General features: G+C 54.5%; 1 protein-coding gene across 5 annotated transcripts in view; it reads left to right on the forward strand.

The window, feature by feature from the left end:
* The window catches only part of ITGA3 (integrin subunit alpha 3), a 30,400-nt gene extending 7,125 nt beyond the window's left edge, over window positions 1–23,275 (forward strand). For all 5 annotated transcript variants that reach the window (XM_004764802.3, XM_013062567.2, XM_013062568.2 and 2 more), the window contains exons 3-27: window positions 3,163–3,290; window positions 3,605–3,684; window positions 5,633–5,882; window positions 7,398–7,484; window positions 7,869–8,076; window positions 8,524–8,720; window positions 10,369–10,457; window positions 10,585–10,721; window positions 10,885–10,971; window positions 12,111–12,178; window positions 12,249–12,385; window positions 13,008–13,157; window positions 13,255–13,352; window positions 13,706–13,853; window positions 14,118–14,186; window positions 15,013–15,092; window positions 15,203–15,280; window positions 15,827–15,929; window positions 16,069–16,251; window positions 16,455–16,577; window positions 17,363–17,476; window positions 18,437–18,535; window positions 21,689–21,814; window positions 22,206–22,348; window positions 23,072–23,275. In XM_004764802.3, coding sequence (XP_004764859.3) covers window positions 3,163–3,290; window positions 3,605–3,684; window positions 5,633–5,882; window positions 7,398–7,484; window positions 7,869–8,076; window positions 8,524–8,720; window positions 10,369–10,457; window positions 10,585–10,721; window positions 10,885–10,971; window positions 12,111–12,178; window positions 12,249–12,385; window positions 13,008–13,157; window positions 13,255–13,352; window positions 13,706–13,853; window positions 14,118–14,186; window positions 15,013–15,092; window positions 15,203–15,280; window positions 15,827–15,929; window positions 16,069–16,251; window positions 16,455–16,577; window positions 17,363–17,476; window positions 18,437–18,535; window positions 21,689–21,814; window positions 22,206–22,316 — 2,950 coding nt within the window. In that variant the 3' untranslated portion in view covers window positions 22,317–22,348; window positions 23,072–23,275. The remainder of the gene's footprint in view (window positions 1–3,162; window positions 3,291–3,604; window positions 3,685–5,632; window positions 5,883–7,397; window positions 7,485–7,868; window positions 8,077–8,523; window positions 8,721–10,368; window positions 10,458–10,584; window positions 10,722–10,884; window positions 10,972–12,110; window positions 12,179–12,248; window positions 12,386–13,007; window positions 13,158–13,254; window positions 13,353–13,705; window positions 13,854–14,117; window positions 14,187–15,012; window positions 15,093–15,202; window positions 15,281–15,826; window positions 15,930–16,068; window positions 16,252–16,454; window positions 16,578–17,362; window positions 17,477–18,436; window positions 18,536–21,688; window positions 21,815–22,205; window positions 22,349–23,071) is intronic.
* Window positions 23,276–23,691: the final 416 nt, after the last annotated feature.

Consider the following 23,691-nt stretch of genomic DNA (forward strand, 5'->3'; position numbering starts at 1 on the left):
GCAGGCAGTAGAGGGGTGCATTTGCATTCTATTTTCCATTTCATTTCTGTACCAGGAAGAACTCTCCCACACCTGGCTGTGGCTTGAGGGATCTGGACCTGACCCTCTGCACAGGCCTTCCCCCATCCAACTCCCAGCCCCCTGGCTGGGGACCCATTAGATCCTGGGCTGGGAGCCAGAGGGCCTTAAAGGGCCTCTGAGCAGGCCAAGTAGGAGCTAAAAATACCCCAGGGGGGTTAGAGGGGGGCTCCCCATGGAATCTCTGGGGAGGGAGGGGCCTGGGATGTGGGGCTGGAATTTAGGGCACCCGCCCTGCCCCACCGCCCATCAGTGGGCACAAGGCTGGGGCAGGGTGACAGCCTGAGTGAGTATGGACGGCAAACGGATTGATTTCAGTCCCAAATGCTACTCATGGCTGGCTTTCCCTGCACGGTACCCCAGGAGGCTAAGAGGAAGGGTCCCTCAGTCCCCTACCTCTGAGATGAACAGAGCTGGGAAGTCATGGTTACCCTGCTCCCCAGCCACCCCATGTCCCCACAGCTTGGTCCCCCCTGCCACCCAGCCTGCAGCTGGGGGACAGCAACACTTCCACTGCGTGTCCCACCTCGGAATGCAGCCTGGGCTCCCGAGGCACACCTCGCCTCCTGAGGCCTGGACCTACCCCTTCAAGTTCATCGTAGCCAGTGCCCCCCCCCCCCGCCTGCCCAGTGATTCTGCCATCATGGGAGGACTCCTAGGTCCCATCCTCCGCTCCCTCTAAACAGCCAGTCTGCTCTTTGCCCTCTGTTCCAGACTCCCTAACCACTCCTGCTTGCTTGGAGGAACACCTGCGGGGGACGGAAGTCCAGTCCCTGATGCCGGACTAAGTGCTCACATTGGCCATGACGTCATAGTCCAAATGCCCTTCTGAAACATGGACCCATTTGTTCCCCTCAACAACCCTGGAAGTTGGTGGGACAGCCGTGGTCCCCATTTCACCGATGAAGCACTCACAGCTCAGAGAGGGAAAAGAAACATCCCTCCTGAGGAAGAACCAGGTCCTTCGGTTCTTTTCCCACAAGCGGAGACATTTCCTTTCCCTAGGGCTTCTGCCTCCCTCTCTTACCTGGCAGTCACTAGGGGGCGGGGGGACCTGGGTGGTCAGGCAGTGGACTCACCAGGCACCCTCTCCAGGCCAGACAGAGGGTGACTAACCGGGCCCGGGCTGCCACCCTGGCGCCCTGCCAGCCCTCCTGCCCGCCCCTCCTAGCGCTGCTCTGCTTGGAGAAGCTGCACCCCTGCCCCCAGGGACACTTCCCAGCTGAGGTTGGAGTGGAGAAGTGAGGCGCAGGCAGAGGTCCCACCCCCTTCCCAGCACCCTCAGGCAGTGCATTCCTGACAGCCAGTGGGCGGAGGCACCCCAGGTCCCAGCATGCCCAGACCCAGCCCTGCCCACTCTCTCGCTGCCCTCACTCATGGGTCCCAGGCAGGAGCTGTGGGCGGGGATGTTGCTGTGCTCCTCCAGACTCTGGCAGGTAGCCCGGAGCCCAGTTCTGAGCTGGGAACCTCGGGATGATGATGGTGCCGGGGCCAGACGGAGGGGTATCTAGGAGGTGCCTGCTACCCAGAAGGCTGTGTCCATCAGGATCCGGGAGACCATCCAGGCAGAATGTCCACAGGCTACAGACAGGGAGGTGATGATCAGGGAGTCTTGACCTGAGGTGCACAGTATTTGTTAAATAGGCTGGTTCTGGGGTTCCGCCTTCAGGTTCAATTCTGATGGTCTGCTGTAGGCTGAGGAGTTTGCCAGTTTTTAACAAATCGGCCAGGGATTTCTTTTCTTTCTTTTTTTTTTTTAAGATTTGATTTATTTATTTGACCGAGAGAGAGAGAGAGAGAGAGAGAGAGGGAGAGACAGCAAGAGAGGGAACACAAGCAGGGGGAGTGGGAGAGGGAGAAGCAGGCTTCCTGTGGAGCAGGGGGCCCGATGTGGGGCTCGATCCCAGGACCCTGGGATCATGACCTGAGCTGAAGGCAGACATCTAACCAGCTGAGCCACGCAGGAGCCCCTGGCCAGGGATTTCTGATGCTGGTGGGCCAAAGACCATGTTCTGAGATATTGCTCCCAGGCTGCTCTGCCTTCCTGCCCTCTAGCCACCTGTCTGCAGTGGGATGTGTGACCAGGACCCTAGGCACCCTTCTAGGAACTTGCAGTCGCTGTCCCCAAAGATGGGTTCTGGGCATGCTGGAGGCAATCCCCACTCTCAGGCCCACCTGCCAAGAACTCAGCCCTGCGGCTCCATTGTCCACAAAGTGTCAGGTGCCCATCCCCTCATAGCTTGTATGCCTGTCTCTAGGGGGTGGTAGTGCCGTGTGGCGGGGGGCAGGGATAGACATCACCCAGGTTGCTTAGGGGCCTTGCTGACCTCAGCTCACCTGGCTCTGCTTTCAGGGACACTCCATGCATCCAGTGTCACCTTTCAGTGCTAGCCCCTGGGCCCGAGTCCTCATATAATTTAGAGAGGAAGGACCAATGCCTCCTGTGTCATCTCCCACAGCTCCCACCCCCACCGGAAGTTGAAACCTGTGCCAGGATTCCCCCAGTCATTCTCTCTTCCAGTCTACCTTTACCGCAGAGGCCAAAGCACCCCTTCCAAAACCCAGATCTGATCATGTCACTGCCTTGCTTGAAACGCCTTTCCTACCCTGCCCTCCCCACCCCCCACCATGTTCCTGGCTCCCACCACACTTAGGGCTGTGCGGATCCTGAGTCACACTGCTTGTTCATGCTTCCTGGCCCTCATGCAGGTCATACCTTTGCCTACTGTGCCCTTCCTCCCTTTCTCCTGGTGAGCCCTGGCCATCCTCAGATTCAGTCCCGTTCCTCTGTCTGTGAGCCTCCCGCACTGCTCCCCATGCCATTGCCCTGGACTGGTTTGTGCCCTGCTTTCCTCTCTGGAGGCACTGACTGCAGATGTCTGTTTTCTTGCCTCTCCTGCGCTAGCCGCTCCTGGAGCACCGGGGCTGGGATCCATTCATCTCCTGACCCCAGAGCCCGGAACACTGCCTGGCACTGGTACACAGCAGGTGCTCAGCAAACATGTTAAACAGAAAGTTGTTCAAAGCACGCTTTGGGGAGTCTGAGCCCAGGCCCGCCAACCTCATTGGATCCTCCCCACCCAGGCTCCTGGCTGGTGCTCCCCGGGACCTCGCCCTGCCTGATGGCTACACCAACCGGACCGGTGCCGTGTACCTGTGCCCACTCACTGCCGACAAGGACGACTGTGAGCGGATGGACATCTCAGAGAAAAGTGAGGGGAGGGCGCTGGGGGTCAGCACTGGGGCAGGCGTCTGGGAGGGGGTAGCACGGAGGGTGACCTGGAGGAGCTATCCGGCTTAACTGGGCGGTTTCCACTCCCTTCTTCCCCTTTTGGGAGGAGGGAGTGCTAGAGGAAAGAGGGACCACGTGGCATCTGTGGAGCTGAGATTAATGGCGGGCTGGAGAAGGGCACAGGGAGGGTGGCCTGCAGGAGCGGAGGTCCAGGAAAACCAACCCCTACCCTCTAGAGGCTCTGAGCACTGGGAGGACGGGCGCCCCGGCTCATGATCCCTCCCATGCCCACAGGTGACCCTGACCATCACATTATTGAGGACATGTGGCTTGGGGTGACAGTGGCCAGCCAGGGCCCTGCAGGCAGAGTCTTGGTAAGTGGGCTTTCACTGTCAGCTCCCTCTACGCCAGTCTTCTCCTTCATCTCCCAGGAGCTGGAGGGCAGGAAAGGGGTCTTCAGTGAGTGAACTGGGACCTTGCAGATGTCCATTTCTGTGGCTGGATGTCTCCACGGTCCTGAGTGCCTCCTCCATCTGCACTTCTGGCATGCTTCCAGGGCCTGGCAGGGCCTGGCAGGGCCTGAGTCCTGTCTGAATCACCCGCTTCCTACCCCCCCGCCACCGCCACCCTCTCCCGGGGTGCTCACCCTGCGTGGGAACGAGCTGAGGGAACTGTGAGGAGGAAAGGGCAGAGAGAGCCCGGGGCAGTGTGGCCTGGGCCCTCTCCTTCCTGACAGGCTGGCGGGCGGAAGAAGCACAGCCCTGCTGACCCCAGCTCACCCCTGGGGGTTTGGGGGCCACTCCCTGCTGTCACTTGTCACTTCCTGGCTGCCTTCTTCAGTGTCAGCCCCTGGGGTCTCAATTTCTGAATCCCAGATAGGCAATTTTTTTTTTCATTTTTTAAAAATTGATGTGAAATCTACAGACAGTGAAACATACAGATTTTAAGTTTTAAGGAGATCTGACCAACCAAACACCTGTGAAACCGACACCCATCAAAGAGATATTGACATCACTCCAGAGAGTGTGTCCCCATCCAATCAATGGCCACCCCCATAGTCATCTCTGTTATAGTTTGTTACCTTTGAACACCATTGCAAACCCCGGGTCCGCCTCAGTTCAAGGAAATGCTATTTTAGGACTGTGTTATGGAAGGCCTCTGTTGAGGGTGGTTCTAGATTTCGGGCCCTTCTTCAGTTGCAAGCATACCCACTCCACAGATGTTCAGTGAGCACCTACTGTGTGCCCCGCTTCGGCTAGCACCAGCGGCTTGACAGTGACTCCGGCCTGCTGCTGGGGGAGCTCACGGCTGGAAGCAGACACAGAAAGCCAGCAGACCCAGTTCCGGGTTTCCCCTGGCCTCTGGCTGTTTTATCAACACCCTTTTCTTTTTTTTTTTTTTTTTTTTTAAAGATTTTATTTATTTATTTGTCATAGAGAGAGAAGCGAGAGCAAGCACAGGCAGACAGAGTGGCAGGCAGAGGCAGAGGGAGAAGCAGGCTCCCTGCCAAGCAAGGAGCCCAATGTGGGACTCGATCCCAGGACGCTGGGATCACGACCTGAGCCGAAGGCAGCCGCTTAACCGACTGAGCCACCCAGGCGTCCCTCAACACCCTTTTCTGATTGATGTGTCCCACGACTGTTTGTTGAGCCCCTTCAGTATATGGGAGAAGCTATAAGACAGGCAGGAGCAGCCTAGCGCTTAGGAGCTCAGACTTGGGAGCCTGACAACCTTGGTTTGAGGAGTCTCTGCGTCTCCCTAGATGTGAGATCTTAGAGACTTAGTTCTCTGAGCCTCTTATCTAAAATGGGGGGGTTGGTGGAAATTGTCCCTACTCCTCAGGGGTATGTTGGGAGACCGACTGGAGTTCGTATGTGAAGAGCTTAGACTTCTGTCTGCCGTATAAGAAGCACTCAGTAGGCGTTTGCTGCTATTATTAACTGGTGTCATTGCTATGATTATTTTAACAATGGCCCACCCATTAAGAGGGCACAGCAGAGAGGTTAAGTTCCTTCATCTGCTCTGTTTAGACCGGAGAGCCCGGGCCCCGCATCCCCTCATCCTTTCCCCTTTTCCTTTTGCCAAGATCTGTAAGCCACTCTCAAATCCAGGACCTCCTGGCCTTCCCAAAAAGTGTTCCCACCCTTCAGAGCAGATTTCTGAATCCTGGAAAGCAGATGCAGGTCCAGGTGTCACTGTGGCATGGCAGAAAAGCTGGGAGACCTCTTCGAGCTCCTCCCCAGCCAAGCCAGCGGTGCCCAGGGCCAAGGAGACAGCCGGCCTTCGGTCCCTGCTGTGGGCTCAGGCTGTGTGTGTCCCCAGGTCTGCGCCCACCGCTACACCCAGGTGCTGTGGTCAGGGTCGGAGGACCAGCGGCGCATGGTGGGCAAGTGCTACGTGCGGGGCAACGACCTCGAGCTGGACCCCACTGACGACTGGCAGACGTACCACAACGAGATGTGCAACAGCAACACAGACTACCTGGCCACAGGCATGTGCCAGCTGGGAACCAGCGGCGGCTTCACCCACAACACCGTGTACTTTGGCGCTCCGGGGGCCTACAACTGGCAAGGTAGGTGCTGCGGGGGGACGCCGGGAGGAGCGGAGACCACCCGCTCCCAGGGGGCAGAAGAGACCTGTTTGCCCCTCTCGCGCCTCAAGCACTTATTATGTTTATTAGCCTTAAACTATCCTCACGAGGCAAAGCACAGCGTCCTTAGACCCATTTTCCAGAAAACTGAGCCTCAGAGAAGTGAAGTCAGTTGCCCAGGGCCAATGGTAAGTTACGAAACCTGAACTGGAATTCAGGTCTGTCTGACTCTGCTTCAAAGCATTGAAAGCCTTATTAAGACAATAAAACATGCTCCTGGTGCAGCTACTAACTGGGACAGTAGGATTTGGTGACACAAAGAGAGACAGTGCCCCTTCTCTCCCACCTACCTCCCTTGCCCCGTTTCCCCGTACAGACTACTGAGTGTCTCACGGAGCCTCTGACTTATTTTAGAATATATAGATATCTTCATTTATTTTGTTTAAGATTTTATTTATTTATTTATTTGACAGAGAGAGAGATCACAAGTAGGCAGAGAGGCAGGTAGGGGGTGGGGGGAAGCAGGCTCCCTGCTGAGCAGAGAGCCCAAGGCAGGACTCGATCTCAGGACCCTGAGACCGTGACCTGAGCCGAAGGCAGAGGCTTAACCCACTGAGCCACACAGGCACCCCTAGAATATATAGGTATCTTTAAAACACACACACACACACACACACAGTGTCTTCTATCACACTCAACACGCTGTTCTACTTTCTCTTTTCCACTTCTCGATGAGCTGGGGGAATTTTTTTTCTCATCCGTACATAGAGGGCAATCTTTGGGGGGCCCGGGGAGTATTTTCTTTGGATCAAGAGCCGTGCTTATAAATGCTATGGCCACGCTCAGATACTTGGGTATCTGAGGCTCACAGCTCCTCCATCTCTGCCTCTCTCCACCACATAGTGGTGGTCCCAGTGAGCCTTCTCTCCTTTCTGCATCTATGTTAATTGCAGAACCAACAGGCAGAGGGAATCCCGAATCTCCTCCACTTGACCAAGAGGTAGTCCAGGGCATAGTCATAGGGGCAGACACCAGAGGCTGAGGGCTCTGCTCAGTCCTCTGGTCCTGCCTCCCCCACCAACCCCTAGTCCTTTAGAACCTCAGCAGGGCAGCAAGTGCCCTCCAGCAGCAGCCCCAGGGAGCAAGGATCAGGTGGACAGCTGAGTTTGGGGCAGAACCAGGAGATAGTGGTGTGGAGTCTGGTCTCAGTGTCTAGAACGAGAGCAATGTCATTTTGTGTCCAGGAGCCTGGATGACCAGATTCCAGCCCTGGCTCAACACCTGCTCCCTATCCCTGAGCCTTGCTTTTCTTATCTGCAAAATGAGCATCATTGTTCTACTTTACAGAGTTATTAAAGCAGATGTGATTTGCCAATGGCAGAGGGCTCAGAAATAAAAGGGGTTATTATATCCTTATTGTGTGGGGGTGTCAGGAGGACTTGGACATGGTGGTTGAAGGGAGTGTTGATTTAAACCCCTTCCTCCCCCTCCTGAAAGGAAATAGCTACATGATTCAGCGGAAGGACTGGGATTTATCCGAATATAGCTATAAGGACCCAGAGGACCAAGGAAACCTCTATATTGGTGAGTTGAGCTGTGGTGGGTCATGGGGTGGTGGAGGAAGGAGGGGGCTCAGTTCCTAGCACGCTGGTCTCTCACCTTCAGTGCTTAGTGGAAGAGTGAGGCCTCGGTGCAGGTGTGACTAGCACCATTGAGCTCAAGTAGCACACACTTATTGAGCACCACCTGTATGCCAGGCCTGTTCTCAGTGCCCAAAATTCACAGTCCCTACCTTCATGGAAGTCACAGTCTGGTGTGCAGGCAAGACTGGAGGCTGGGCATCCAGGGTCCACTTTCTTGTCCAACTTGGAATAAAGGAATAGAAGATATTTGGGAAGTCTTGGCGAGCAGGATGGAAGGGGACCAAGTTTACTGGGCCTTGACTGACTACCTCCCCACCCATCCTAGGGTACACAGTGCAGGTGGGCAGCGCCATCCTGCACCCCAAGGACATCACCATCGTGACAGGTGCCCCCCGGTACCGACACATGGGTGCTGTCTTCTTGCTGAGTCAGGAGGCAGGCGGAGACCTGCGGAGGAGGCAGGTGCTGGAGGGCACGCAGGTGGGCGCCTACTTTGGCAGCGCCATTGCCCTGGCGGACCTGAACAATGACGGGTGAGGATCCAGGGACAGCCTCTGGGGCCCCGCAACCCTGGGGAATGGCCAGGGCAGTAGGCCTGCCCAAGCCTGGGCAGAGCAATGGAAGGTCACTATTGTCCGGTTGTCCAACTGTCCGTTTGTTTGCCTGCTCCTTATTGGGATTTGCATGTTGACTGCACTTAGTCTTGATGAGATTCTGGGTATTTCCACGTCAATTGCAGGACACCTGCATCTACTTTTGTCCTTGTATGGTTCTTGGGGATGTGGATTGTCGGGGTGTGATCTGCGCTCCCTGTCTTTTCTGGGACGTGTGTCTTCTATCAGATGGGTCCTGATGACATTGCCACGTCCTTCCCAGGAGCCATGGCCAGAGATGCCATTTGTATAGCCTTGGACCCTGGTGCAGTTGTGCCCACTAAACAAGAGTTATGTCCCATCTCTCCCTCCTTCTCTCCCGTGCAGGTGGCAGGACCTCCTGGTGGGCGCCCCGTACTACTTTGAGCGGAAAGAAGAGGTAGGGGGTGCCCTGTATGTCTTCATGAACCAGGCAGGCACCTCCTTCCCTGCCCACCCCTCCCTCCTTCTCCACGGCCCCAGTCGCTCCGCCTTTGGCTTCTCCGTGGCCAGCATTGGTGACATCAACCAGGATGGATTCCAGGGTATGAGCCAGCGCTCCTGCCCCAGCACACACCCACGGACTGGGTGCCTGCTGTATACCCGGCTTGACAGGACCCAAAGAGAGGATGGGATGGGGTCCAGGCCCAGGGAGTTCATGGCAGTAATAGAGAGAGGCTGTGCAGGGGGCGTGACCTGTGGTAAGCTCCGTGGGCCTCCCGGAGGAGTGGCTGTACCACTGGGCTGAGTGCGCAAACCAGAGGGGAACCAAAGGGGCCCCACGAGAGCGTGGGATACTTGCTCAGTCTACCCAAATTTAGTGGATGTGGGGTGTTCACATGAGAGATGAGTGAGGCTGGAGAGGCAGTGTGGAGACGGGGGTAGATGCTTTGAAAGCCAGGCAGAGGAACTGGGGCTTTACATTTGGGTAATGGCAGAGGGATGGGTGTCCAGAGGAGGTTCAGGGGCAGGGGTGTGATATGATAACTTGGTATCTTGAAAGATGGTTCTGGAGAGTGATATGGGATGGATGGGGGAGAGCAAGCTGGGGGTGTTAAGGTCACGAACGTATTCGATCAAGTGTGGGATGCTAAGGGCTGGGACATAGTGGGTGCCCCAGATATGGAGGGTGTCCGGTGCTCTGCAGGACTTAGGGATCGATCAGACGTGGGGTATCAAGGAAAGAGATAGATTAAGGAAGAGCCTTGTTGCAATGACAGCCCCTGGCTTATCTGGAAACCACTTTTCCCGATGACCTCAATTTCCTAGAACACTCCTGAGAACCAAAAGGAAGGCAGAGGAGTCGCTGAAGAGCGAAAATCGGTGCTAGAAAGTTCAGTTAGCAAAGCCCAAGCATTTACTGATAGAAGAGCCGTCCGGTTTCTACTCAGGACCTACTTTTCCTTTACATACTTTTCTAACAAGCTTGGCTTTCCGGTTACCTAGGCTTTATCAGATCAAAAGCGGCGAACTAGAAAGGCTTTAGCAAAGCCTAAGAAGATAATAAAACATGATGGGGTTTATTTGTGGAAACAGTGGTTAGAATTTTAAAAGTCTAAAATCTAAGGAATTTTTAACAAGGAAAGTGATAGTGTGCTTAAAATTCCAGCCCCTGGTGTTAGACAGACATGGACTCAACCGTCCCCTTTCTACTCATTAGCTGTGTGACTTTGGGTTTTCTGAGTCTGCTTCCTCCTCTTTAAGATGGGACAGCAGTCCCCAACCCCTGGCAGTCTTGTCAGGATTAAAGGAGATCGGTGCTTGATAACTACCTGGCAAAGTCACCAACGGGGAACACTTGCTTTTGTGACCATGCTTGTAAATGCCATTGGAGGAACCAGGTGTCTGAAGGGGAATCTGGTGGAGGAGAGGGAAGGGACCATAGTAAGGAACAAACACTGGGCCAGTGCTCAGGAGTGTAGACCTGCCTGTCAGATTAACTTGTGGCATGACTCTAGGTAAATCCCTTGTCTCTCCTAGATCTGCTTTCCCACAATATAAAAACGAGGCAGCTGGGCTCACAGGGGTCCCGGTTTTAATCCTGAGCGGTAGAGCTCTGTTCTCTGATGTTCTGAGTGCTGCATGGCAGTGTGAGGTCTGTTTCCTGCTGGACCCTGTGGCCTGGAGTGCCAGGTCGGGGAGACATGGGGCCCGCAGGACTCAGGGTGGACCTGTCCTGCCTCTCTTCCCCAGACATTGCCGTAGGAGCTCCATTTGAGGGCTTGGGCAAAGTGTATATCTACCACAGCAGCTCCAGCGGGCTCCTGGGACGGCCACAGCAGGTATGGGTGGACAGGAACAAAGGGTGCTTTCCCTCCTTCCCCTCACCTACCCTCTCCCTGTTCCCCCTGGGCGCCGCTCCCCAGAGCTCACCCTGAGCCTGTGCCCACTGCTTCTCCCTACCCCCAGGTAATCCAGGGGGAGGAGCTGGGACTGCCCGGCTTGGCCACCTTTGGCTACTCACTGAGTGGACAGATGGATGTGGATGGGAACTCCTACCCAGACCTGCTGGTGGGGAGCCTGTCTGACCGCATCGTGCTGTTGCGGTAAGCCAGGCCAGTGGTGGATAGGGGCCTTTCTCCCCTCTAGCCCTGTCTGCATGGAGCCCCAGCTCTGTCTACCTTCAGCACTGGGTCCATGCAAGCCCAAGCCCTGGGCCTGGCCTGGCAGGGGCCAAGCAGGAAGCACTGATGTCTGTTTTCTGTGCAGGGCACGGCCTGTCATCAACATCCTCCATAAGACCTTGGTGGCCCGGCCATCCGTGCTGGACCCTGCGTTCTGCACAGCCACCTCCTGGTGAGACTCTTGGGCCCTTCTCTGTGCACGCGCTCCTCCTTATGTATGGGCAAACCAGGAAGGGAAACCCCTCCCCTGGCAACTCCTGCTACCCAACCCGTACCGGGTTGATTTCTGGGATAAGTATTGCCCCTTCTACCCAACCTCATTAAAAAGCCAGCCTCGTGGCAGGAGGTAATGGGCAAATACTGGAGGGGCGGGAGAGTGTGGTGGTTAGGAGTGGGAGCTCTGGACAGCCTTGTACAAATCCAGCTCTGCCCACTGCAATGGTAGAGGTGGGCTCTGGGGAGGGAGGTCCCAGAGGAGGAGGGAAGAAGGAGACATTTAAGTGGATGGGAGAGAGCCACCTTGAACAAATTATCTCTCCAAGTCTTAGATTCATTGCCTATAAAACAAAGTTAATAATAATAACGAATTTATGGGATCATTGTGATAATTAAATGAGATAAAGTACAAAAAGCCCTTCACATGGCACCTTGTCCACCTGAAGTACTCAGAATATGTTAGTGGCTAACATGGTCACGGTAATGATGGCGATGACTCCGAGACTTGTGTGAATGAGGCCTGGATCAGAAGGCAAATGGTGCCAGAGCAGAAAGCAGGGGTGAGTGGGAGAGGATCTGGACAGCGTGTCCTATACAGGACTGGGCAGGACACCAATCAACTGATGACTTCAGGCAAGTCATTCTTGCTCTCAGGGCCTCAGTTTCCCTATTGGTGACCTCTAACCCTGTTTTCTTTAAATTTTTAAAAAAAAGATTTTATTTACTTTAGAGGGAGGGGCCGCCGCAAAGGGAAAGCGAGAGAGAGTCTCAGGTAGACTCCCCGCTGAGTGCAGACCCCCCCCCCAGCCCCCAATGAGGGGCTCGATCTCATAACTCTGAGCTCATGACCAGAGCCCAAACCAAGAGTCAGTTGCTTAACGAACTGTGGCACCCTCTAACCCTGTTTTCTATGGCTTTCAGGGGAGGGAAGACACCAAGGACACCCCAAAGCAGCTCTGTGGACCCCCCAGTTTTGCCCCTGCCTTTCCTTCTAAGGACCTCTGTTTTCCCTGGCCCAGTACAGGGGTGAAGGCCAGGGCCTGGATAACTGGGTCCGACCGTAACCTCCCCCTCTGTTCTCCCGCCTCTCAACAGCGTGCAGGTGGAACTGTGCTTTGCTTACAACCAGAGTGCCGGGAACCCCAACTATAGGAGAAACATCAGTGAGTGTGGGGCTTTGAGGGGGGAGGGGCATGCTTGCCCAGGCACTGATAACACCCCGTCCTCCCCCAGCCCTGGCCTACACGCTGGAGGCCGACCGGGACTGCCGACCGCCTCGGCTTCGCTTTGCCCGCAGCCAGTCAGCCGTCTTCCACGGCTTCTTCTCCATGCCCCACACACGCTGCCAGAAGCTGGAACTGCTCCTCATGGTGAGGGAGGGGGCAGGGCCAGACACCAGCTCCAAGATCTGGAGGAGGGAGGTAGATGCCCCGACAGGTCAGGGGCAAGGGACTGAAGTCTCCCCAGAGACAGAGGTCGGGGAGGTGGACCTGGGAGGCCATAAGTCTGCAGTGGGTACAGTGCCCAGAATGTGCTAGAAAGAGATAGGGCCTCGGAATGGGGATGGGTGCCAAAGGGCTCATCTCCTCTTACAAAAGTGAGGGGTGTGGGACTCTTGGCTTAGTTGATGTCTGGTGGGCAAAAGGGGCCCCTGAGTGTGGGACCAGCTCAGCCCCTCTCTAGGATATCTAGGTTGAAAGAGCTCATCCTGGGGACCCCAAGGATGAAGGGAGGCTCAACAAGCTCCACCCCCAATATGTCCCCCCACCCCCAACTCTAGAGAGAAGGAGGCCCCTCACCTTGCTTACAGATCTAAGTTGTAGGAAGGGGGTCAATTTGGTGATCGGACCAGAGGGGGTTCAGCCGTACTGGGGTTTTTCAGGGTGGGTGGAGGCTCAGGTCTTCCTTGAGGATTCAGGGTGGTGTGAAGAGTCAACTTGGGGAGAGGGGAGGGGAGCGCAGTGCTGGGCTCAGCTCCCCCTCCTTCCCCAGGACAACGTCCGCGACAAACTCCGTCCCATCATCATCTCTATGAACTACTCTTTACCTTTGAGGATTCCTGAGCACCCCCGACTGGGGCTGCGGTCCCTAGACCCCTACCCTGTCCTGAATCAAGCGCAGGTTCTGGAGAACCACACCGAGGTGGGTGGGGCCGGGGCCTGAAGGGCCGGGACCGGGAGGCCTGTGAAGCCAGATGTCTCTGTGCCTGATAGGCCCTCACGCCTCTGGCCACCCCCAGGTCCAGTTCCAGAAAGAGTGCGGCCAGGACAACAAATGCGACAGCAACTTGGAGATGCAGGCAGCCTTCGTGTCGGAGCTGGGGCAGCCGCTGAGCAGGTGAGCTCTGGGCCACGCTGATTGGCCAAGGGTGGGGCGGGGCTTCATTGGTGAGGGGCGGGGCCCTGCGGGTCTGGGGGATCCTAGGGACTTCGGAAGATTCAAGGGGAGGAGCCTCAGGGAGAGGCGCGCTGAGGGCAGGGATGCTAATTGGCCACGCAGATGCTTCTGGCCTTCGCTGGCCAGGAAAGGGGCCTTCTTCTCCAAGGGAGGCTGGAGGGTGGGGCTTGGCTATTCCCAGACAGAGCTTACTTCACTCAGTAGGCCTGAGGGGCGGGGCCTAACTGATCCGGGGCGGGCCTGGGACAGGCTCTGGGTTCAACCCCGGGGGGTCCTCCCCACTGCACCCCCAGGCTGCAATACAGCAGAGATGGCCGGAAACTGCTCCTGAGCATCAATGTGACCAACACCCCCAGCAGGGAGCGCGCTGGGGAAGATGCCCACGAGGCACTGCTCACCCTGGCAGTGCCTCCTGCCCTGCTGCTGTCTTCAGTGCGCCCCGTGAGTGCCCCCCGGCGAGTGACCCCCACAGGGCTCGGAGCCCAAGCAGGGCCCTGGGAGCGTTTACATCCTTATATGCATGTCATTTACATGTGTTCCCACTAGTCCCGTGTTCACCCCGCTTCCTCTTGGCAGGGTTTCCTCAGGTGCTTGTGGCGGCTGTAATGCTATAGGAACCTGTAGGCATCAGACCCAGTGCCACAGGGAAGTGGCCGGAGATGCCCGACTCTGACCACTCACTCCTGATTCCTCTACTTTCCTCAGGCTGGGACATGCCAGGCCAACGAGACCATTGTCTGTGAGCTGGGGAACCCCTTCAAACAGAACCAGAGGGTGAGTGTGGGCCATACCTTCCCAGGCCTGTGGGTCCCAGGCTGCTACACTGATGAGCTCCTTAACCCTGCTTCTGCCTGCCTGCTTCCCAGTCTTCCTTGAAGGAAAGAGCCAGGGTAGGAGACAGAGCAATACAGGAGGACATGGGGGGAGGCCCAGAGACTAAGAAAAATGGGGCCATTGGCGATGCACAAAACTAGAGCAGGTGGAGGTGAGGAACTTGATTTTGCTGTGCACCTACTATGTGCCAGGCCCGGAGTCCAAGACTTCACACTTTTTTTATGCTGCAGTTCTCACAAACGTTTGAGGAGGTAGATGCTGTTTTATAGAAAGATAGTATAGGCTTAGTAAGTTACAGTAACTCTGGTGCCTGGTAGCTCAGTCGGTTAAGCACCTGGACTCTTGATTTTGGCTCAGGTCATGATCTCGGAGTCACGAGATCAAGCTCCCCTTGGGCCTCTGTACTTGGGGGGTTTGCTTGAGATTCTCTGCCTCTCGCTCCCCCTCTGTCCCTCCCCCTGCGCATGGTCTCCCTCTCTCTAAATAAATCTTTCTTTAAAAAAGAAAGTTACAGTAACTTGCTCAAGGTCATGTCATTGAAAGTAGCAGAGATGTCCTGGACAGAGAAGAAGGAGAAAGGGAAGCTGGATGAAGCTAACACGGTGAAAGTGTGGACGCAGGTGGCCAGGAAGAGATTGCTTGCCCAAATCAGAGGGGAGGCCAGAGAACCAACTCCCTCGAATAGAGTTCAGTCCCTCTCTCCCCCATGGCATCACCCCTGCCCAGGCCCACACACCCCTCTCTGCCTCCCTGTTCCTCATGGCAGATGGAGCTGCTCATCGCCTTCGAGGTCACTGGAGTGACCCTGCACACAAGGGAGCTCCAGGCCCAGCTGCAGCTCTCCACGTGAGTGACCTCAAGAAGCCAGTCCATGGCAGGGGTGAGGTACCCTGGGACCTCCTGCAGCCCTGGCCTTAGCTGACAGCTCTTGCCTATCCCCTGCATTCCTTCCTCAGGTCAAGTCACCAGAACAACCTGTGGCCAGTGACCCTGACTCTGCTGGTAGACTACACGCTCCGGGCCTCACTCAGCATGTGGGTACCATCCCTCCCCCAGTCTCGCTGTGACGGTGCACGGGCCACGCTGTCCTCAACGTGGCTCCCAAGCTCCTCGGACACACCCCTCTAGGCCTAGTATCCTCAGGCCTCTGCTTCCCCTGGGCCACCCCTTCCCCTAACAGCAGTCACTATTATTACTCTTGCTATTATTACTTCCCTTGAAAGGCAGGTAGCAGTGGAGGAATCAGCCAGCCCGGGGCCAAGGTTTCAGAGTGGCCCTACCATTTCAAGGGAGCTCATTGTGCTAGGAATTTTACATCTAGCAGCTCACCTACTTCCCACAGCAGCCCCATGTTATAACAACTTCAGCAAACTCCATTTTACAGATGGGGAAGCCGAGGCTCTGGGAGGATATATAACTTGCTTGAGTGATAACTGGTACACAGCGAGTGAATGCAAAGCTGGGATTTATCTCAGGTCTGCCTGATGTCAGAGTGGCTGGAGTTCGCCTACCTTGGTGCCCACCCCCTCTGCCAAGGCCCCTCCCACCCCCTCAGACTCCAGCATCTTTCTTACCCCTAGAGTGAATCACCGACTACAAAGCTTCTTCGGAGGGACGGTGATGGGTGAGTCTGGCATGAAAACTGTGGAGGACGTGGGAAGCCCCCTCAAATATGAGTTCCAGGTAAGGGGGCCACAGGGACCCCAGGTGGGGACTTCTAAGGCAGGGAGGGCCTGGGGTCTGAGGGTGTGCGGGTTGGGGATGGGTGAGATAGAGGTGGTTTGCCAGGAGGCAGTGGCCATGACACCCCTTGTGCCCACAGGTGAGCCCAATGGGGGAAGGGCTGACAGCCCTGGGGAGCCTGGTCCTAGGGTTTGAGTGGCCCTATGAAGTCATCAATGGCAAGTGGCTGCTGTACCCCACAGAGATCACCATCCACGGCAATGGGTCCTGGCCCTGCCGGCCTCCTGGAGACCTCGTCAACTCTCTGAATCTCACTCTCTCTGTAAGGACACCACTGGGGGTCTTGCGTTTACATCTCATTTGCATCATATCTCATTTGCATGCTGCAGGACAAGAAGCCCAGTGTCTTGCCCTCCTTCTCCTCATATACCTTTAGAAACCTCTCTCTTTGCCCTGCCCTTTCTGCCTTTCCCCTGACTCTACTCCCACTCCTTCCTCCCAGCTAACATCTTCCTCCCTCCTCAGGTCCCTGGTGACAGGCCACCATCCCCACAGCGCAGGCGGAGACAGCTGGACCCAGGGGGAGGCCCGGCGCCCCCTCCAGTCACTCTGGCTGCTGCCAAGAAAGCCAAGTCTGAGACCAAGCTGGTGAGTGGCCAGGGCAAGGTTGGGAGGGATCGTCTGCATCATCACAGGGCATGTGGGCACCAGGGGGCACCACAGCAAGGGAGAGAGACTGGGCACACTAGTCACCAGGAGACCCTGGTCTGATGGGGTGATGTGACCCTTGTGCCGTCAGGAGCCCCTAATCAGAGGGAGGAAGACTCATTTCCTCCCTCAGTGGGAATCCTACTGCTCTTGTCCTTGAGGAACAGCCAATCCAGGGGGTCAAAGGAAGAGACGCTGGCTTAATTCCCAAGAGCCCCATATTTTTGGGAGTGCTATAGTGGTCCAAAGTCTTGGACATTAGAGCTGGGGAATGGGAGAGGCAGGATGGAGGGGAGGTGGGGAGATGTGGGTGGTGCAGGGCGCCCTCTGTTGGAAGGGAGAGAGGAACAGTCCTGGGAGGCAAGTGGAGGCCTAGCTGGGTGGGAGAGGTAGGAGCTAGTGTCCCAGGTGGGAGAAGCTGGCATGAACAAAGGCTCAGTGTGGGACTGGGGTGGGAAGGAAGTATCAGGTGCTGGGTCCCATTTATAGGCAAAGGGACCAGATTTCATGTCGTCTACATCCTTGGCATCTCTATGTGCTTCAGTGTGGAAGTGTAGGGGTGGGGTGGTATGCGTGAGCGGAGGGGTGAGGTGGGGCCTCTTGAGGTCAACCATGGGTGGGATTAAGCCAGAGGAAGAAGGAAGGGAAGCCAAAGGGAAGGCGTGCAGCAGGAAGAATGTGGAGCCCCAGACTCTCTCATGTCCCGTTTCCTCTGCGCACCTCAGAAGTGCGGTGGTGACCAGGCCCGCTGCGTGTGGCTGGAGTGCCCCATTCCTGACAGCCCTGCCATCACCAACGTGACGGTGCAGGCCCGAGTGTGGAACAGCACCTTCATTGAGGTCAGTGCCTGGGTCTGGACGTCTCTACTGCGCCCCCTCCAGGGTGGGGAGAGTAACAGGGAGAGCGTGAGGCCAGGGTCACAGCCAGGCCTCCTGCACGTCTGTGTGCCCCTGTGTGTGCGTGTGTCAGTGACAACGTCGGACTTCACCCAGGAGGCACTGTACACCTGCCCCTGTAAGCCTGTCAGTGTTAGTTTGTGCATCTGTGTGGGGATGTGGTGTCATGTTCATCTCCAGCCAGAACGAGTCCGTTCCCTCCTATGTCTGTTCCTTTCCCACCCCCACATCGCTGCGGTGCCGCTCCCTCCCCCTGGAAGGCCAGCTTTCCTTCTGTTACCTCTGTACGTGAGCTTCTCTTCAGCCTTCAAGCTCTCCCCGGTTGCTTCACCACCAGTGAGGTCTTTGCTGAGGTTTCCAGCTGCAAACGACCTCTCCAGAACTTCCTCTAAAGCTGCGCGTGCCGCCAATTACGCTCTGCTCTGGGTCGCCCTTACTCCCATGCCAGCCCCCTAGACCAGATTTTTTCTGCAAACGAAGAGATTATCCATCTTTTCAGCTTTTGTGGGGCGAGCAGTTTCCGCTGCAAGTCCTCAGCCCCGCCACGGAGCACCAGCCACCGTAAACAATGTAGAAAGGAACGGGCGTGGCTGTGCGCCAAAAACATTTTATTTACAAAAGCATGTGCTGGGCCAGATTTAGCCCAGGGACCTGACCCTAGACCATGACCTTCCTTGTCCCTGCTGTCCCCTATATCCGGTGTCGGACCCGATGCATGAATGATGTGGATTTGTGTATGCAGATGCCTGGCTCTCGAAGCCCTTGGGATGCTGCTTAAAGATGCCCAGTGGTGGGACGGTGCCCTGGGGAGGATGCTCAGGGTCAAGAGGGAGGCTCTGAAGGGCTTCAGATGCTTCTTTGGACCCACCCCTTCCCCCTCATCCCTCCATCCCTCCAATGCAGGATTACAGAGACTTTGACAGAGTCAGTGTATCGGGCTGGGCTACCCTGTTCCTCCGAACCAGCATCCCCACCATCAACATGGAGAACAAGACTTTGTGGGTGAGTGAGCGCGTAAGGAGCCAGAGTGCCTGGCCCGGGCATGGGGGCGGGGGCAGGTTTTCAGAGCACCCGCACAAACGTTAGCTACGAGGTTCTCCATCTTGGCAGTCCGTGAGACTCCTCTGGAGGGCTCCCGGTGTCTGGACTATACCCCTAAGCCGTGAAATCTGAGTCTGGGGAGGTGGGACCCCAGGTGGGATATGGTTATGAGTCCCCCGGTGACTCTGCTAGGGCTTACTCGATCTGCACAACTTGTCTGTGAGGGTGTTGCGTCTCGGTGGAGACTTGAAAACAAAGTTCTCAAACTTGATTCTGAGTTACATCAGAGAGGGGGGAAAAAAGAACAAAATTGTCCATTTTTTCGCGTAAAAGCTAGTGGAGATATGGAGGACATAATATAGGAGATGAAGGGAGGGTTGCTTAAATGTATTGTGGTATATCTCCTAAAATAAATTGAGGTAGCAGAGGAAAGCTGGAAAGACCAATGATATTTTACATTTACGTTACATTACGTTAAGTTACATTATGAAGAGATACTACGTTATGTTATGAAGAGATGTTTACGTTACTATCCAGATGGCATTTTTAACCAATGGAGAAAGTTGGATTATGAAGTGGTGTTAACACATTTGGAAAGTAAAGACAGACCCCTTCCCTCACATGATAACCAAAAACTACACTGAAGTTAGATTAAATATTTACGTAGAGGAAATAAAACTTAATATACCAGGAAAAAACCTCAGAAAATAATTTAATAATAATCTTTAATTACGGGGAGAAGGAGTTATTTTACTAAACCCAGAAGTTGCAAGGGAAACATTTGGCCAATCAAATGTTATATTAAATTAAAATATGTTTATATATACATATATAAAATAATATATTGTATATTATATATAATATAATATAACACAAATGCTATATTAAATTAAAATACAGATTTTAGGGGCGCCTGGGTGGCTCAGTGGGTTAAGCCACTGCCTTCGGCTCAGGTCATGATCTCGGGGTCCTGGGATCGAGTCCCGCATCGGGCTCTCTGCTCAGCAGGGGGCCTGCTTCCCTTCTTCTCTCTCTGCCTGCCTCTCTGCCTACTTGTGATCTCTCTCTGTCAAATAAATAAATAAAATCTTAAAAAAAAAATACAGATTTTAAATCTGTATATAGTGAAAGAGATAAAGAGAAACTAGAAAGACAAACGATAGGTTGCTTTTAAAAGAGTTTCCAGCATATATGACAAAGGATTGATGTATATTTTTAGTGTGTCAAGGTAAAGGGCAGCATAACATAAACAGGCAGAGTCCACAGGGTGAACTAGGAATGGTCACTTCAGTAGTGAGGTCATAAAAATAACAGCAACAAAATTTTTTTTTTCCCATCAGATTGAAAAAGATTAAAAAACGCTAAGGCTGTCTGGTGCCGATGAGGTAGAAGGAAATGCTATTGGTTAGAGTATAAATGGATAGATTGTTTTTGGAAATGAGTTTGTCAATATCTATTAGAGTTTAAAACGCACACTTCCTTTGATCCAGCCCACAATAATATATCTTAAGGAGCTAATAGGACAAATATGCGAATATAAATGTACGAGAATATTTGAAAGCGTGGTTTATAATGGCATGAAATTGGAAACACTCTACATGTCTTTTGGTAGGAGATTGGCTCAATAAATTGTGGCACATTTTGAATGGCTATCCAGTCATCAGAGATTAGGTCAATCTTTCTTAATTGACATCAGGAGATGATGGTTATAGCTGAAAGAGGAGGCAGGTCGGGTCACAGGAGGGTAGGTGCTGCACAGAGACCCTGCTTATGTGGAATAAAGGACGTGTGTTTAACCTGTGCATTAGAAATGATGGAAAGAGATTCACCAAAATGTTGAAGAGTTATTTCTGGGAAGTAAAATTACTGGGAACCTTTAGTTTCCTTGATATCATCTGTATTTAAACAAAAATAATAATCAAGGGCGCCTGGGCGGCTCAGTTGGTTGAGCGACTGCCTTCGGCTCAGGTCAAGATCCTGGACTTCCAGGATCGAGTCCCGCATTGGGCTCCCAGCTCCTTGGGGAGTCTGCTTCTCCCTCTGACCTTCTCCTCTCTCATGCTCTCTCTCACTCATTCTCTCTCAAATAAATAAACTCTTTTAAGAAATAATAATAAAAATAATTTTAAAGAAATAATAATGTATAGTCAGAAAAAATTTTCTCCCAATATATATAAAATATATTATATGTAATATAATTTTATGTTATAATATATTCTATAACACTTATGCTACATGTGTTATGTTTTATTATTATATACAGTATTGCATAATATGTTATAAAATAATATATTGTATATTATAATATAATATAACACAATTGTATATATAATAGTGTTTGATTACATATATTGTATGTAATATAATTTTATATTATAATAATATAAATATATATATGTGTGTATGCGTGTGTGTGTGTGTGTGTGTGTGTCTATCTCCACTGTAGGGGAAGAAAAATAATGGTACTACATGCTCTTCATTCTTTGTTTTTTGTAAATATTTATGGACCACTGGTTATGTACCAGGTATTGTTCAGAGCAGTTTACTGATAATAAACACATTTAATCCTCACCAGCAACCTATGAAGTAGGTATCATTTTCATAACCCCTATTTTACAGATGAGCAACAGAGAGGTTCAATTATTTGCCCAAGGTCACACAGCCAGTGAGTAGCACAGCTGGCACTTGAATCCAGGTAGTCTGGCTCCAGAATGCTCTTGACCACTTTGCCATACCATGAGGCAGGTATTATGATTTCCTTTATCAGAGAGCATGAAATGGAGATTCAGAGAGGTGAACTTATTTGTCCAAGGCCACACAGTTCAAGGATGGAGCGGATATTTAAGCCCGGATGTGTGGGTTACAAACCCAGACTCCAGGCTGCGACCCAGATCTGAAGCTGGTCCTCTGGGGCTGGGTCTGCATGGAGGGAAAACCAGAGGATGGAGGTATCTGCTGCTCTCAGTGGGCAGGCAGGGGCTTTTTCTGGTCCCTGAGTGCCCCCTGCTGGTAGTAGGTCAAACAGCAGGGTGCTGGGTCCTGCTGGGACAGGATGAATGAGCATGGGGTCTAACGGGGTGGTCACAGGGCTGAGCCCCTTGTCACCCCCGCCAGTTCTCCGTGGACATTGACTCTGACCTGGTGGAGGAGCTGCCAGCGGAGATCGAGCTGTGGCTGGTGCTTGTGGCCGTGGGTGCTGGGCTGCTGCTCCTGGGGTTGATCATTCTTCTGCTGTGGAAGGTTAGGACCCCAGACCACCACTGGGATTCCCACTCTGGGACCTCCTGCCAGCAGACCCTCACCAGCTCTCCCCTCATCCCATTCCTCATTTCCACCCACCCCCACCCTTCTCCCATGTTGTCCCCACCTTCTCCCCAGCTTCCCATCTCAACCTTGCCCCCCACCCCCCATCCTCAGCTCACCCACCAGGACATTCCGGCCGGGTTAATGGGGGGGATCTGCAAGCTGGAAAGGGGAAGCCAGGAGCTCTGGCTTCTGGCCACACCACCAAGCAGGGGATGGGATCCAGGGATCCAGGCTCCTCGGCCCTAAGCCCCAGCCCATGAGTGCTGCTGGCCAGGACCCCCCCAGCGCCCCCTGATGGCCCATCCCCACCTCCTCCCCTCCGCAGTGCGGCTTCTTCAAGCGAGCCCGCACTCGCGCCCTGTATGAAGCTAAGAGGCAGAAGGCGGAGATGAAGAGCCAGCCGTCAGAGACAGAGAGGCTGACGGACGACTACTGAGGGGGGCAGCCCCCTGCCCCCAGCCCACCCGGGTAACACGGCCTCTGGGCCCTCTTCCCTGAGCCCCGCAGCTGGCCAGGGCCTCTAATTCTGTCCTATCTGCTCTTCTTCCTCATGGGCTCTCTCTGCACCTCACTTGGCCCCAGCACCACCCCACGGAGCAGGCCACCATCTCCCTCCATGCCCTGGGAGGGCTCAAGAGCTCTTCTCACTGCCTCCTCCTGCTGAAGATTTGGGGCCCCAAGAGGGAGCCATAAAATGCTCCCTGTGACCCCTTTGTTTTCTGGGAACCAGAAAAGGACCAAGGCCAAGGCTAGACCCCATCTATAGGCCCCACAGCAAATATCCAGAGTGATTCTGCACCTCCAGAGAAGGAGGGCACTAGGAGAGTCCTTCCCCTGGACCTATTACCTTTCCTCCTCCGAGCCCCTCTGGGGTGACACGCTGGCCCCCCACCCCCACAGCGTGATCAGGGCAGACCGGCACACTTGCTGCGTCAGCAGCGTCAGTGACCGCCACTGTCTCCAGCTGCCTTCCCCCCTCCTCTCTGCCTTCCTCAGTTCCTCCTTCCTCTGGGGCCAAGGGTGGGCAAGCTCGCCCTCCCTGTCACAGTGCAGGGAGATGGCATGTGTTCGGGTCAGGGGTCCTGGCTTTGAGGGCTTCTGCTTGGGGGAGGTGCTAAGCACATCTTCCTGCAACCTCAAGGGCTGGATGCTGATGTCCTTCCTTTTCTCCACCCCTCCCCCATCCCCCAGTGTGACTTCTTTAAGCGGACCCGCTATTACCGGATCATGCCCAAGTACCACGCAGTGCGGATCCGGGAGGAGGAGCGCTACCCACCTCCAGGGAGCACCGTGCCTACCAAGAAGCACTGGGTGACCAGCTGGCAGACTCGGGACCGATACTACTGATGTCCTCCCCGATCCCACCCCTGCTCCCCCAGCGCCCCTTCTATTTATCATAAGTTATGCCCCTGACAGTCCACGGGGGCCACTGCCTTTGGCCGGTGCCGGCAGGTTTGGGCACACACACCCCTCTAGCACAGGCACGTGCTGTCTAGCCACAGGCTGCTCCCCGTAGGAGGGCTGGAGCTGCGGGGCCCTGGACACATGGGGGTGCCCACTGCCTGTGGACTTATGTTGGACATCACGGATGGTACATGGACATACATGTCTCCGCCTCTGCCTGTGCCAAAACCAAGCCAAAGGGCCTCCGCCAGAGCCAGGAGGAAGAGGCCCCCTCTGTGGTGACCACGCCCACCACCATTCACACTGGACCCATCTTGAGCCATAGTCACTGGACTGACTGCTACTGAGACTACTGCTGCTGACAGGGAACCACGCACCGGGCTCCCCCAGCCGCTGCTCCTGGAGAT

Source organism: Mustela putorius, unplaced genomic scaffold (genome assembly GCF_011764305.1).
Source record: "Mustela putorius furo isolate JIRA1106 unplaced genomic scaffold, ASM1176430v1.1 tig00003962_pilon_pilon_pilon, whole genome shotgun sequence".
Lineage (NCBI taxonomy): Eukaryota > Metazoa > Chordata > Mammalia > Carnivora > Mustelidae > Mustela > Mustela putorius.